The sequence below is a fragment of the Lampetra planeri genome, chromosome 11, assembly GCF_965212315.1.
Source record: "Lampetra planeri chromosome 11, kcLamPlan1.2.h2, whole genome shotgun sequence".
Taxonomy (NCBI): Eukaryota; Metazoa; Chordata; class Hyperoartia; order Petromyzontiformes; family Petromyzontidae; genus Lampetra; species Lampetra planeri.
Window position 1 is genome coordinate 1,335,509 of NC_136117.1, and position 16,842 is coordinate 1,352,350.

At 45.5% G+C, this 16,842-nt stretch overlaps 1 protein-coding gene across 5 annotated transcripts in view; it reads left to right on the forward strand.

Moving 5' to 3' along the window:
• Window positions 1–1,275: 1,275 nt before the first annotated feature.
• The window catches only part of LOC144721184 (uncharacterized), a 44,891-nt gene continuing 29,324 nt past the window's right edge, over window positions 1,276–16,842 (forward strand). The window contains exons 1-3 of one of the 5 annotated variants that reach the window (XM_078598578.1): window positions 1,276–9,419; window positions 10,312–10,483; window positions 12,787–12,891. In XM_078598578.1, coding sequence (XP_078454704.1) covers window positions 10,360–10,483; window positions 12,787–12,891 — 229 coding nt within the window. In that variant the 5' untranslated portion in view covers window positions 1,276–9,419; window positions 10,312–10,359. The remainder of the gene's footprint in view (window positions 9,420–10,311; window positions 10,484–12,786; window positions 12,892–16,842) is intronic. The other 4 variants (XM_078598579.1, XM_078598577.1, XM_078598580.1 and 1 more) reach the window with 4 other exon arrangements.

The window sequence follows — 16,842 nt, forward strand, 5'->3', positions numbered from 1 at the left end:
GTGGTGGTACCTGCTTTGACTACAGCAGTGCATACCGACTGTGGTGGTACCTACTATGATTACAGCAGTGCATACTGTGGGGGTACCTGCTTTCACTACAGAAGTGCATACTGTGGTGGTACCTGCTTTCACTGCAGCAGTGCATACTGACTGTTGTGGTACCTGCTTTCACAACAGCAGTGCATACCAACTGTGGTGGGACCTGCTATGATTACAGCAGTGCATACTGTGGTGGTACCTGCTACGATTACAGCAGTGCATAGTGTGGTGGTGCCTGCTTACACTACAGCAGTACATACCGACTGTGGTGGTACCAGCTTTCACAACAGCAGTGCATACCGACTGTGGTGGTACCTTCTTTAACTACAGCATTGCATACCTACTGTGGTGGTACCTGCTATGATTAGAGCAGTGGATACTGTGGTGGTACCTGCTTTCACTGCAGCAGTGCATACTGACTGTGGTGGTACCTGCTATGATAACATCAGTGCCTACTGACTATGGTGGTACCTGCTATGATAGCAGCGGTGCATACTGACTGTGGTGGTACCTGCTTTCACTACAGCAGTGCATACTGACTGTGGTGGGCCTGCTCTGATTACAGCAGTGCCTACTTTGGTGATACCTGCTTTCACTACAGCAGTGCATACTGTGGTGGTACCTGCTTTCACTACAGCAGTGCATACCGACTGTGGTGGTACCTGCTTTCACAAAAGCAGTGCATACCGACTGTGGTGGGACCTGCTATGATTACAGCAGTGCATACTGTCGTAGTACCTGCTTTCACTACAGCAGTGCATACTAACTGTGGTGGTACCTGCTTTCACTACAGCAGTGCATACTGACTGTGGTGGTACATGCTATGATTACCGCAGTGGATACTGACTGTGGTGGTACCTGCTATCACTACAGCAGTGCATACTGACTGTGGTGGTACATGCTATGATTATAGCAGTGGATACTGACTGTGGTGGTACCTGCTATCACTACAGCAGAGCATACCAACTGTGGTGGTACGTGCTATGATTACAGCAGTGGATACTGACTGTGGTGGTACCTGCTATCACCACGGCAGTGCATACTTACTGTGGTGTTACCTGCTATCACTACAGCAGTGCATACCGACGGTGGTGGTACCTGCTATCACAGAAGTTCATACTAACTGTGGTGGTACCTGCTTTAAGTACATCATTGTATACCTACTGTGGTGGTTCCTGCTATCACCACAGCAGTGTATACCGACTTTGGTGGCACCTGTTTTCACTACAGCAGTGCATACTGTGGTGGTACCTGCTATGATTACAGCAGTGCATACTGACTGTGGTACCTGCTATGAATACAGCAGTGGATACTGACTGTTGTGGCACCTGCTATGATTACAGCAGTGCATACCGACTGTAGTGGTACCTGCTAGAAGAAGTTTACCAACACGTGGGCAAGAACCGAAGCCTGGGTCCTGTCCGTTGTAGCTAGAGTAGTTAGCCTGGTGGTCCACCACCATAGGTTATCTGGTAAAGGGGCAGTAACCCGTTTGTGTTATGTGTTGGTGTTAATAAATATTTTTTGCCTCCAAATAGTAAGTCTGTGACTCAGTTGAATCCACTACACATGTGTGGAGGAGTAGCCAATGAGGGGCGAGCATAGGGAAGTGCAGGTTGGTTGAGATTTATGTAAGGGCATGGATGATGTAACTTTGAGAGGTGACGTAAGTAACTTTCGGAAAGCACTTTCCGAAAGTGGGTGGAGCTGAAAGTACTTTCTGAAAGTGAGTGGAGCCTAGCCGGAGGGAGGAGCCACGCAGGAGGTTTAAAGGGACACTGTTGCCTGCGCTCGCTGTCGTCGTAGGGCAGGGGTCGGCAACCTACGGCTCCGGAGCCGCATGCGGCTCTTTACGGGCTGCTTCTTGACGATATGTACGTATGTACAGTATGTACTCAGATGCATTGCGGCTCTTGAAATACTGAATTTTGTACCGAATTGGAAAGAAATGGCTCTTCTTGTTATTTTGGTTGCCGACCTCTCGTCACCGGGCAGTTGTTGGCTGATCCCCCGCCCGGGGCAGACGAGGAGAAGAGATAGGGGTCACCGTAGCAGCGCATTGTATAGTTTGCGGGGTGTCCGTGTGAAGGACCGAGGGTAGCGTGCACCTACAACTGGTGTGAGTGTAGGATGCGGTGTGTGTAAATAAACAGCAAGCAGCCTGAGTAACATTCGTCATTTCCGCGTGGTTGCACTATACTACACATGTGTGAGAAAATGGGAGCACCCAGAGAAAACCCACGCGTGTGAGGGGGGTAACATTCTATCCCATTCAGAAGGAACATATAAACGTATTGGGGATACACTGGTGCGCGGTACAAAAAAAAAGCAGATTTTTCACAATATGTATTTATTTCCCCGCGATTCGCAACCCCAGTCACAAAATCTTGCAGCGTTCGTAAAATTCAGTTACTGTCATGTTGAAGCCATCGGAAGACGAATGTCATGAGTAGATGAACACGACGCTTTAGTTTGCTGCCGTATAGCAGCACCCAGTCTAATGACAATTGGTTGCTCCATGTTCCAAAGGCAAGGTTTTACTCCTCGTGCCCTAGACTTGGTCGGACGGTTCCTCGATTCATTTCCAGAATATTTTTTTGGTGGACGGTGGCATCAAAAGAACACGACTCATGTCATACATTCGAATGGCAAAGCAGCTGTTGAATCGTAGGCAACTTCTGATCGAGAGTATGCAGCTAACTCAAGGGCAACAGCGACATCGCCGGTTAAAATGTTGACGTTAGACTGTTATGAGGACCCGTGTGTTATGCTGCAACACTGTACCGCCAATACATACACATTATATTCGTCCGCACTTTGCTGTATCGCCATATCCTGTCGAACCAGGGTTTAGCACCTCCTCGACGCCCACGGGAAGGGAGTATCACAGCATCCGTGCGTGATCTGCCACCCCTTGCCTCACGGTGCTGGATTGCACATCATGGGGATTAAGTTCTTGAAAATAGCCGCAATCAGCAACTCCGCGATCCGCAAACTGAAGGGCATGAATGGGAAAACTTGGTCGGCAACCAAAATAAGTATAACTCGTACAGTAAATGTATAGGATTATAAACATAATGTGTACTATACTGTATACGTAATTTTTTACCTGAAAATAAAGATAAGATGAATGATATGTACTGTAAAGTAAATATTATGCAGTTTAAAAAATAACCAATAAAAAATATATTTGCGTACTCTGAATGATGATGAGGATGTTGTTGGCGGGGTTAGCAGATTGACGGTCATCCGAGGCGAGGGCGACGGAGTGGTGGCAGTAACAGCAGTGGTGGTCTCAGTCGTCTGAAGAAGCTCGTGATGGTGGCCTGTCTGGATTTATTTTTCATAGATTTGTAGAATTCTCTATTTGGATTCATAACAGCCATTATTTTTGTATTAAAGTTTATGCTTATTTCCAAGAAGGGGTCTGCCTCAAAAATGTATCGGTGAGTTTCTCTAGATCCTCTTCCATGAGCCATTCGGAGCGACTTTCAAGTTGCTCCTCCACCACTTTTTCATCGAGATTGTTAAACTCCTCCCCACCAACATCTTTGACAATCCTTGTAACTTTTTTGCTGATGTTGGGAACACTTGGAGGTCGTTCACCAACTTCCAGATTTTACGCCAGACGGCCTTGCGTGTAGCAGGTGTCATTTCAACCAAATACTCTTCCATATTTATTATGCAATCCGCGATGCTATATGTTTTCCAACAATCGCTTACACTGACAGATGGATCCGTGTCTATTGCATCAAAGATGCGACGGAATGCCCATCTTGTGTGTAGTACGCCTTGAAGGTCGCTATTAGTTCCTGATCAAATGGCTGCAAAAGGGAGGTGGTGGTGGGTGGCAGGAACACCACTGCGCCCTTCGGATATGCAAACTGTAATTTTCTGTAGATGTCCAGGAGCATTATCGAGGATGAGGAAAACTTGAAACTCCAAATTGTTTTCCTTCGTGTATTTTTCCACCTCATGAACGAAACAGTTATGAAATCACTTCATTAACAGGTTGACAGTGATCCAAGCTTTTCGTTTTATCTATCAATACGCGGGTAAATGCTGCATATATCTTCCCACGACACGCGAGTTGAGAGAACAATAAACCAACTTAGGTTTGACCATGAAGTCGCCTGAAGCATTGCTAATATTAGAACAGTTAGACAATCTTTTGCTGCCTTGAAACTAGAAACTGTTTTCTCCTCTTTTGAAGGGAGATTCTGTGCAGCATCATTTTCAAAAATAAGGCGTTTTCACCAGCAGTAAATACCTGTTCCGGCTTGCATCCTTTCTCCTCTGTTATGTTTTTTTGTTGAGCTGGAAACTCCTTTGCAGCTTCTAGGTCAGTTGACGGTAGATTCCCCAGTCATCTTCACATTATGGAGGCGAAATCTTTTATTGAAATTATCAAAGCAGTCCTTGTTGGCACTGAATGTACTGGTACTGGATGCGCCTTCCAATTGCGCGAAGTCTGGTACAGCCACAAAGCCTTCTCACGAATCAAAGGTCCATTTAGTGGCCATTTCTTCTGAGTCTGGTCCTACGAATATACGTTCAGTGCCTCTTCCTTATTGTTTCAATAAAAGGGTCATGGCGACTAACAACACTTGCTGATACACTAGTTATTCTATTTTACCCTTTCTTAATGTATCAGACAGTGGACTCGTTGATACCATAATGTCTACCCACCGATGCAGCACTCTCACCTTTCGACAGTCAATCTGGTAATTCAACGTTCTCGCTAAGAGACATCACCTTCCTCTTTTTCTTTTCACCAGATTTATTGCCACTTAATTGTTTTGTGAGCCATTGCAAAACAATAAACAAGGGCACTGATAAACAATAAAATATTGCGGCTGAACCTCACTGCCCTCTCACTGGGTGCTGGGAGCACGCACATCAACTGGGACCAGCAATGGGCTACACGCAGGCCCAGACTAGCCATTGGGCAACAATCTGGGCCGGTCCATTCCGAGGGCAAGTGGGCCGGTCTGTGTGGGGAAATTGCAAATGTGATTAGAGCAAAAAAATGTATCTTAAAATATTGTATTACCTCTGTGTACACTTCATTGCTTATTGACGCTCTCAGTTTGCATTAAATCCCATATACGGCAGCCCCAAAGGTTCATCATCACCGACCCATATGCTTTTAGACCAAGCTCAAATGGGCCAATGAGATCACATGGAAAATCACACAAATATGTCACATGGCAAATCTAGCTACTAGTATACAGTTTGTCGCACAATACTATTTTTAAAAATTGCCCATAGCGCGGATTTGGGCTGGTGTGTCTACAAATTCCTGTGGTGGTTTTTTGTCGTATTCTGTTACTGGCTGCATGGGAGACAAGACGGCATTTGTATTCATATTATTGGTTCTTTCGGTAAAGTCACGTAGAAAGAACCAAGAATATGAATCCTTGCACTCACGAAAGCTTTAAATCGGCATTTGTATTCTTCCACGGTAGCATCATCGCGGCCACCAATGGGTCAAGCCACAGGGGTGCAATGGGCGAACTATTCATCAATACATTTGGTGGGAATAGTGCAATCTGTATGGGAAAACCCGCAATGGGCAAGGTTTTGGAGTAGTAGTAAAATGAACAACTCAATCATGACATGATGTTACAATCGTTCTACTTTTCAGAAAGGGAAACGAAACTGATTTAAATAATGCACACACATCCATGTCCTGTTGCAAGCATACAAACTATTCACAAAGTTCTTAGGGAACTGAATTATGGAAATTTTAAGGGTCAACCAACTATTGACTCGCTGAATTGAGGAAAGGTTTTTCCACCACTGATTATCATCATCGCATCAGCAACAATGTATGTATCCATAATGTATATACAGTATGTATGTATGTAGAACTTCCTTCACACCATACGTAGCCACCTGTGCTAATCGGAGGTGTGGGGAAAGACAACAAACTTAAAATAAAGCAGTTCTAAAGAAATGAGTTTCAATCTAGATTTAAAATTGTAAAACACCAGTGGCTTCCTAATAATGGAAGGAAGAGCATTCCAAACAGCCGCAGAAGTGCAAATGAAAGCGTGTGATGCAGTGACTGTCTTTGTTCGATGGTTAGCCAAAAGTCGCTGCGAAGATGACCGGAGTTCACGTGATGGTTTTTATTCCTTGACGAGATCAGCAAGGTATCGTGGTTCATTTGTGGCAAACACTTTGTGTGCAATGAGTGCGACCTTATAATTAATTCATTCGGCAACCAGAAGCCAATGCAGCCCGGCGACCACTGGATGGACACGGTCAAATCTTGAAGTACCCGTCATGACACATGCCAAAGTATTTTGTACACGCTGCAGCTTGGTCGAGTTTTTTTCCAGACGTCCTGTTGAGTAGTGAATTGCAATCATCGAGGATTGTCGATACAATGCTACACGCCACGTGTTGGCTATGCCACGACTCAATGATGGTTGAATGTGTCATAGAGCCCTGATATGAAAATTGCAGGACCTATATTTTGCACGTGGTGATTAAAGAACATATTATGGTTAAGTACAGTGCCGAGGCTCTTTAGATGAGTAGAAAACCTATTCCTGAAGTCTACAACCGCCACACCTGGACCTCCCACAAATTGTTTAGCCTGAGCCTGAGTGCCAACAGCAGGATGTCCAATTTTTATGGATTAAGTAGCATTTCGTGTCGTGCAAACCACACGTGCATTACTCACATGCAATCTTCGAGGTTACCAAGGCTTTCCAAATCTAACTTTGACTTCACTGCAGTGTATAATTGTGTGTCATCGGTATATTGATGGAACTTGATATCATGCGATGAGATGACATCGGCAATCGGAGAGACGTATTTTTAAAATAGGAAGGCCCTGAGGACGAACCCCTGTGGTGTGCCAACTAGGTACGGCATAGGCGATGACTGTTCGTCACCCATCTTGACAAACTGTGATTGACAATGTAGGTATGACTCAAGCCACCTCAGTGCGGTCCCCGATATATATCCCATGGTCGATGGTGTCGAAGGCAGCTGAGAGATCAAAGCTAATAAACGATGCGGCGCAACGGTCATCCGTGATCTTGTAGAGGTCATCAGTGATCTTTAGTCTCAGTCCTGTGGAACTTCCAGTATGCTAACTGCAACGGGTTACATCTGCCTGTTGCAGCGACGTGGGGAAAGTAACCGCTTCAGACAAAGGCACGCTTTGACCTTTGAAATCATACTCAGGTTTGAGATTTGGCGATAGGTTGTGGGGTCACTATGGCTTAAGCCAGCTTTTGTCAGGAGTGGTGTTGCCTGCGCTATTTTTAACTGGTCTGAACAAAAACATTTCCGGGTGGGAAATTAGCAGCACAAGCACGTCTGAATGTGATTTGAGAATCGACGACGCGTGGATTTAGTCGAGCGGAGATGTCTTTTTTGGCAGCCATATGATGAAGATCGACACCTCTGCCACCGATGCTGGTGCCAAGATCTCGAGTTTTGTATTGGTTCCAGGTTGATCAAACTCAGATGGCAGACTGGCAGAATGCGTTGCATTCAAGTTGGAAACTGACGTCTTGATCGTTATATATATTATTGACGAAGAACATCGCAAGTACTGTGCACAGACCGGATTGACTAGTTGATGGGTGTTTGGAGTGCAGCAGACCCTTCACGACCCGCCACAGAGGATGGAGTTTGCGAGCCGACTTGTTGGCACACAGAGCACAGAAAGATCCGTGAGATTCAATAATGAGTCCGTTGGCAGACCTGCAGTCGGAGAGCCTCGAAACCAGTTTTCTTGCAAATACATTCCAGCCTCCTCCACGTCTGCTTTGCAGTGATTGTCTCCGGGACAGCCAGTTATTACGTACTTTCTCTGTTCTTGTATTGCTTGACCGGATGGGCATGGGTTCATCAAGAACAGTTGTGATGCAAATTAATCGACGGTCGCTGCAGGACTTAGACACGCCGACGATGACCGGATCTTCTGACAGGTAGCATCTGGTCCAGTCGTTTTAACGTCTCTGTCTGATATCGCTGTAACAGGTGGGTGAATAATCGCTAATGCCACTTCGCACGTCACGAGACTGTGATCTGAAATATCCACATCTTCGATAACAACGTTGGTCACAGTTATGGCATCATAGGATGTGAAGATGTGATCCAGTATATTTCCCGAGCAACATGTTGCGACTATTGATACTCTTTGCGAGATAATTTTGTATTTTAAGAACCGGTCAGTCCGGGACACTTCAGGTCATTCCAGATGATGTAGTGAGAACCACGTGACCCACAGTCGAACATACCTGGAAGCTCAAAAAATAATTCTGACAGCGATGAAGACGGTGGTCGATATATGACAGCGACCGTAAGTCCCTGCATGTTATTTGTTATTTTCACAAGCAGCAGCTGAAATTACGTGATTGTTAATGAGTCGCTCAGGACTTTCACGCTGATGTCTTCATGGTGAAGCATTGCGACCCTTTCAACATGCGGGCAGCATTCATCAATCATCGACATCGCCATCTTTGTATTATTTTGTGTTAATTATCATCACTGTTCATTTCATATGCACCCAATCCTTTATTCTTGCCACTTTCCGATAAGTTTAGAGCACAAAAAAGCTGCCCTGAATGTTGCGTGGAACGATCATCCATGCCTTCGGAGTGTTTCCGCACATGCCACACCCCCGCGTTGCGCTCTCTGCCATTCTGCATGAACCAGCGAAACCTTCCCGCCAATGTTGGCGTCACCATAACCATGCCCACAGTTTACTGCTCTGTATTGTGATAATAGTTTTAGGTTTCAAATGTATTTTGTTTAACCCGGTGACAACTCAATAGACCAAAAGTGGCATCGATCACCAATATTGCAAAAGAACACAAAATATATGTTGCATGACCCAAACATATTTTATGAATCATAACATAGGCTGTTGCTTTTATTTTCAGAAATTAACAAGAAAACATGCACTACGATCTCTTGTCTCTCTTTTAACATCACATTTGTAGTATATATGGTGTTCTCACACAACATTGCATTTCGGAAGTCACTCGTTTGCATTATAACTCACAAATGAGGCTGCGTGATTTTCGCTCTGAGTGTTCCCTTGACTGCACTGTTACTCACTGCGCATTAGTTGCTAACCGAGGCGGTTTAGATTTCGTTTTTTTACTTGTTCACGACACAGCAAAAGTAGTTCCACAACTGCGCAAATGTTCACAATCTGAGATTCACGCATGGATTACCTCAGGATGTTGATGACTCACTGAGGGGACTCATAGGGAGACGGACCCTGCTCGTATAAAGAGGAGGAATCGAACTGAGGTCCCGGAGACCCCGGGAGACTCAGAGGGAGACGCGGGGAGACTTAGGTACGCGTACTCCTTTGCCGCTTCCTCTCTTTTCACTCAAGGCGCGTGAGTGAGCACCCTTCACGATAACACGTGCAGTACACACCGGAGTCTGTATCTACCGTGCTACTTGCTTGGGTAACTGGGTGGCGCAGTGGTAACACTTGTGGGTTATATTCCTGACTCGGGCACCTTCTGTGCGGAGCTCGTATGTTCTCCTCCTGTTCTACAGAGTGTGAGTGTTGCGTGAGTGAGTGAATGTGGTGTGAGTGGTATGTGAGTGTGTGAATGTCTTCTTGGTTATTTCGGTAAAGTCACGTAGAATGGAAGTAATAAAATAATTAAAATAAAACATAATAAAATAATTTTCACGACGTTTCGGCCACAACGCAAGCAGCCGTCCTCAGGTGAAGAATGAAACACCACCAAGCTTGGAGCGTATATTTAAGCTGGGTTGGAAGGGGGAAGAAGAGCGCCTTGACAAAAGAATTTGCATATCAAAAGGAATTTAGCATGTGTGAATGTGTTTAGTATTTTGTGTGGATGTGGAGTGAGTGATGTGTGAGTGTGTGAATGTGGTGTGAGTGTGTGAATGTGGTGTGAGTAGTGTGTGTGTGTGAATGTGGTGTGAGTGTGTGAATGCGGTGTGAGTAAGAGTGCGAGATTTGAGTGTGTGGAGTGTGTAAGTTGTATGTTCTTCCCCTGTTCTACATCGGTTTCCTCCAGGTTATGGGGTTTCATAGCTAAACACGCCCACAATGGTATTGGTGTTGGTCAAGCATCCCAATGTAGCAGGGCCCTCCTGAAAAAGGAGTATTCTAACATAATCGGAATTTCCTGGGTAAATAAGTCATTATTATTTATATAACTAAAACAAATAGATGTGAATTGATGATGAAATGTAAAAAAAAACCCGACTTTCAGATGTCGATGACGCTAAACGCACGGCTGTTCATAGAAGGCGGGTGAGGAGGTGAGGAGAGGTGACCCTGGACGCGAGGAGAGGATGGGAGCCGCCGCCGCGGAGTGGATCAGTCTGGGTGGCCAAGAGCTGCTGATGAGCAACGTCGCGGAGCCGTCATCCAGCCGACGCTGCCTGAGCCCCACCGGGGAGTACAGCCTCGGCCAGGGTATGGGCTCCGATCCCCTCACAGCTGCCGGGAAACAACGCAGGAGCAGCACCGATAGGCAACCCGCACCCACACCTCCAGAGAGATGCCCCAAACGCTTTGTGCGCTCCCAAGAGCACAACGCTGCCATGGCGGGATGTGGACAAACAAAGACTCGTGTGGTGGGTGTGTTTTATGCGAAGGGAGAGACTCGTGAAGGAGACGCTGATCAATACGAGCAGTCACGATGGTAGCGTGCAGAATGTAATGCGTGGCATGATAAATCGAGCCACCGCTCTAGACGCTCGGCTCCAGCTTCCGCTTTTATTTATTTCCCCTTATGATTTTCAACAGTGGCAGTCCTATTATCCACACGCAGGCTATCTGTATTTTGTACATCCCCTTATCCGTAAGGAAAAGTGGATGTGTGCAGATAACAGGGTGAACGTGTCGCTCAGTCCCCTCTTCTCGGCAACCAGAACTGCGCGGTTAACAGGAGAGCGACACAGCCCCGCGTCGCTCCAGCCGTGTCTTCTTCTACTGTCCGGCTGCTGATCTAGATGGCAGAGCAACAACTACAATTCCACATTTAGGCGGTCAAGCCAGACAACCGCGTCAGGAGCAGCGGAGTATATCGCTGTGATATCTCCTTCGTATTTATGGATCGGGCATTGCGTCGTTATATGTTGTTTTGAATGACCACAGTCGCACACTATGGTCATCGTCCTTTTGTGCGTCAGGTATCCGCATCTGTCATGGTTTGTGCATTGGATGCGGTTTAGGGTGGACCATGAGTTTCGTGGAAGATCTAACTCAGAGATCTCCTGCGTTTGGTCTTTCACAAGGTGTTTGTTTGTGAGTTATTTTGAATGCCATTCAGCTCTCCAAGCTTCGTCGGGGTTGAACTCACATTGTTGAAGGTTGAGTGCATGGGTCCAAAAGGGCTTGCGGCGTCGACTTGAGGCGATGACGAAGGACGTTCATGAGGTCCTGGTGAATGGGAAGGCGACCTTTTTCCCCGATTCGCAGGACTTCGACGGAGGGTTGCAGGCATTGCGGCGGATTGGTGGGGGAGGTACGGGCAGCCCAGGGTGTTGGGGTCGCCGTGCGGGAGCCTCTAGCCGCGTCATTGACAATGAGGGGAATGGCAAAGTGCAGAAGAGACGCCAATAGCAGGAGGACGAAGAAGCCACAAGGGACGACAGGAGGGAGATCGAGAGGGCAAGAAGAGAGCTGGCGTCAACCATCGGAGGGGAAGAGTAGGAGGAGGCAGGGTGAATTAGCAGAGGTATGACAAGGGACGGACGGGAAGGCGCTGGGTAGAGCTCGAGAGAGACTGAGACCGAGAGACGTATGTCGAATTATTTCGCACCGTACGTAGCCAACCGCGGTAATTGGAGAGACGGGAGAAACAGGGCAGAGCAGCACGAGGAGACAGGACAGTTTAGTCACATACTCACACACTAACGCTGAGGACACAGTCGTTGTTGCTGTTGTATTCGAGTGATGAAGTTACAAGTTAAAATCAAACGTTAACCCGTCTGACTGCGACAAGGTCCAGACTTGGTCATGACACAGGCAGCGCGCATCGCACAGACAGCGCGTGAACTACAGTGATGCCGAGATGCGTGGATGAAGGAATGGTTGAATGCATTAAGGGATGCATGGATCATTGAATGCATGCATGAGTGGATTAATGAATGAAATCATGAATGAACGAATAAAATAATGAATCAGTTTAACACGTAGTAGGCTTTCGCGACCAATATTATCCAGAAAGAGGTTTTTGGGTTAGATTGCGTAGATATGAATTCGAGTACGACGTTTCGCCGGTACTCACAACCCGCCTCATCAGGCGACGGCCAGAAACTAACTCTAATACTCGAATTGTAAATGTTGTTGGTTTACTCTCCAACATACCGGTGTGCTCAACTAGTAAATAATTGACACGTTTTGTTTACGTAACAAACCTTACTTAATTGGCTGCGTCGTGGTGGCGGGTTTAACGACACATTTATATTTACGCGATCTAACCCAAAAACCTCTATTATGGAAAATAAATACTGATCGAATTAATGTATGGATGCATTAGTTAATGGATAGATGCTTGATGCCTGCCAGAATGAATGCGTTGGTGGCTGTATTTTGCAATAAATTTGTGATTGCTTCAAAGTATGAATAAAATACATGTCCATTTCCAGCATATTCTAAATTGTGACTTATGCGTATGCGGCTCTGAGATGTTATTATGTGTACTGCATACCTAATGGTTCTAGCTTACATGCGTGTGTTTGATGCGCGTGTGTGCACTGTGTGGTGATTAGATGGCGAGGCGAAACACAAGATGCCATGCTGGTTGATGTTCGTGCTCATTGTGCTCTTTGTACTGAGTGGAGTTTCATTCGTCGCTTGCGGATTCCTCTACTATGGTACGGATGTGACAAAGACAAGACAAAGATCCCCCGTATTTCCTTAAGAGACTGTTGGGGCAAGTGCAGCTCGTGAGCACCTATGAATGCCAGAACCGCACACGAAGGATTGCGTGGGAGCACCACGCCCAGCCGCCTTTGTATCCCTAGTTGCGATGTGTTAACGCACCGTGCCAGGTACTAATTTGAGGTTGAATCGACCGAGGCACAGAGCTAGACATTCATATCGCAAACGTCATCGTTAATCATTTAACAGGGCTGGTGAGTAATGATATCAATCAAATTGCGTAACGGTTCAGTAAGTACGTTTCAAGAGATTACGGAGGTTCATTGATATTATCAAGATAATGCGGAAGAAAAATGCTGCATATGAATGGTATTTTAAATACAAAGCGGCTCATGGGGTTTAATTGGTGTTACTGTGATTGTACAGCGAAGTATGTTAATTATGTACACGCGAAGAAGGGGACTGTTTGGGTTGTCAGAGCCGAGGGAGGGGGTAGTTTGGTGAGGCGGACAGGTGAGCCAAAGGAGGTGCTGCATGCCGCACGCGAGGGAGAGCGCCGCCAGTAGAGTGGGGGGAGTGCCCATCAGGAAGGGGAATCGGAGGGAGAGGGTCAGGGAGAGAAGGAAGAGGCTGAAGCGTTGCAGAGGAAAGCCGGGCAGGTTGGAGGGTGGTGGGAGAGTTACAAAAACATGCGTGTAGAGTATTCTAGTTAGAAATGTGTTTTTAGAGTATTGTATTAGAGTTAGAAACAAACGTTTAGAGTATTAGAGTTAGAAATAAGCGCTTAGAGCAGGGGTCCTCAAACTACGGACCGCGGGCCACATGCGGCCCGCCGAGGACATTTATCCGGCCCATGGTCACTAATTGGGCTGCGCTTGTGAGTACTAATTGGGCTGCGCTGGTGAGCACTAATTGGGCTGCGCTGGTGAGCACTCATTGGGCTGCCGTGGTGGGCACTGATTGGGCTGCGGTGGCGAGCACTGATTTGGCTGCGCTGGTGAGCACTGATTGAGCTGCGGCGGTGGGCACTGATTGAGCTGCGGCGGTGGGCACTCATTGGGCTGCGCTGGTGAATGGTTCAATGGGCCAATTGACTGGACTTGCCCCCCATGCCTAAGGCTGCCAGCCCTCCCCTGGCTGCGCTTGACTGGCTCTCCCTCCCTCAGCTCCCTCACTTGCCCCTCGGCTCCACTCCCAGTGAAATTCCTGTGTGCTGGGGATGTACTGCGATCTGTGAACAAAACTGCAGGTGTAATTAACTTTTTAATGGCACCACCCGCACCAGTGTAAGCCTGGGGTAAAAGCGGAGTTCCCCCAATCAGACTGCATTGATGGGCAGTGCAGTCTGTATGTCTCTGTGTGGGCAAAGTTATTGCTGGTATATTGTTTTTGTAGCGCTGTATATATATTAGTATTTTACTAATAGCAATTTTGACTCCCTAGGAAACAATGATGTCAAGAAAGAGAAACATTGACTCGGAGTGTAGGATATTCAAAGAACAGTGGACTTATGATTACTTTTTCATGCAGTACAAGGAAAGAGCTGTGTGTCTGATATGCCAGAATATAGTGTCTGTGTTCAAAGAATACAATTTACGTCGACACTATGAAACTCAACACAAAGATAAATATGATTGTTTGGTCGGAGAAGTGAGAAAAGATAAAATATTAAAACTGAAAAATACATTAACAACTCTGCAAAATACTTTTGTGAAGCAGAAGCAGCTAAATATTTCATCACTGCGAGCAAGTCTTCAAGTTGCCAAGCTAATAGCGTGCACTGGCAGACCATTCGTGGAGGGAGAATTTGTTACAGAATGCCGATTTATTTAGTACAGTGAGTCTTTCAGGACCTACAATTGCACGGAGGATTGAAGAAATGGGAGACAATTTGCATCAGCATTTGCAAAACTCCACAAAAAAACTTTCCTATTTTTCCTTGGCACTCGACGAAAGCAATGATGTTCGTGATTCTGCACAATTTATAATTTTTATTCGTGGGACAAATGACTATTTCGAAGTCACAGAAGAGCTTGCTGCACTGCAAAGCATCAAAGGAACAACTACAGGAGAGGATATCTATGAAAAAGTTTGCCAAACTGTGAATGGTTTGGAGCTGAACTGGGCTAAACTAGCCAGTGTGACAACTGATGGTGCTCATAGCATGGTGGCGTCTAAGAAAGGAGTAATTGCTCAGATTAACCAAGAGATGGACAAACATAACCATTCTCATCCAATAGCCATACACTGCCTCATCCACCAACAAGCTCTGTGTAGTAAATCACTGAAGTGGGACTCTGTTATGAAAATTGTGGTATCTTGTGTTAACTTCATTAGAGCTCATGCACTAAACCACAGACAATTTCAGGAATTTCTGTCTGAACTAAATGTTGACTATGAAGATGTTCTGTACCACACAGAAGTCCGTTGGCTGAGTCGAGGGAGAGTTTTGAAACGTTTCTATGACTTACTTCCACAGATTACAGCTTTTCTGCTTTCAAAAACAAATAAGTACCAGAGCTCAATGATGCAGAATGGAAATGGCACCTTGTCTTTCTGACAGATGTAACAGATCTACTCAACAGTTTCAATGTGCAACTTCAAGGAAAGGGGAAGCTCATCTGTGATATGCAATCACATGTCAAAGCATTTGAAGTAAAATTAGGCCTCCTCATCAAACAAATTAAGGAGGAAAACTTCTGTCATCTCCCCACAACTCAAAATCTGTTAGCGGAAAAACCATTGGTTGCAATTCCCAAACAAAACATGTGTAGATTCACTGGAAAAATTGCAAAAGGAGTTCCAATTTAGATTTAAAGAGCTTCATCTCCATGAATAGGACATACAGCTTTTCCGTAACCCATTTTCTATTGACATTGAAAATGTGGATACAATTTACCAAATGGAACTGGCTGAACTGCAGAATTGTGACTGAAAGACGCATTCAAGTCAAGCAGCCTTCATAATTTCTATGCAACTCTCCCCTCTGAGACATATCCTCATCTCAGGAACCATGCACTCAAAATGGCAACCATCTTTGGCAGCACTTATGTCTGTGAACAGACTTTTTCCAGAATGAAACATTTGAAATCTCCAACCAGATCTAGACTAACGGATGCACACTTGCATCACTTGTTACGACTAGCAGTGACAAATATGGAACCGGACATTGACCATCTCATTAGCCAAAAGCAGGCCCATAGTTCCCATTGAAATACTGGCAAGTTTGTTGATTTAACTTTACTTGTTCTTCATTTTAAATATTGTATTTGTTCCCGTTTTGTTTGTTCACTTCAAAATAAGATATATGCAGTGTGCATAGGAATTTGTTCATAGTTTTTTTTAACTATAGTCCGGCCCTCCAACGGTCTGAGGGACAGTGAACTGGCCCCCTGTTTAAAAAGTTTGAGGACCCCTGCCTTAGAGTATTCGAGTTAGAAACGTGTGTTTTTATAATATTTGGCTGCTATCCATTTTCACGTAATAAGCCTTCGCTGAGATGTCATTTGTGGCCAGGTACCTTCTGAAAAAGAGCTGTATAGCTCAGTAGGCTTTACCTGGTCAAATATAAAATTGTTTTAGTTTAACATCAGCGTGAACCAGACTCCTCGAGAAAGAAAGTAGGTTGTGAAAGGAATGACTTTTCTCGTTATATTATATTGGGTTATAGCCTCAATGTTACTCAGTAAATGTACTGAGTATCATTAAATATAAATATATAATACATAAAGTAGAATAGCTTCAGTTTACGTTGTTTAATAACGATATGACACGGACATAAATTACCAAATGCATGTACAGTACGGTATTGGTGCCTTACAGCCAGAAGCGACTGTGTTGGATTCGCAACTCGGGCGCCTTTCTATGTGGAGTGTGCGTGTTCTCCCCCTGTTCGAGATGGGTTTTATCCGGATTCTCAAGTACCTGTAAAACTCGGCAGGGCC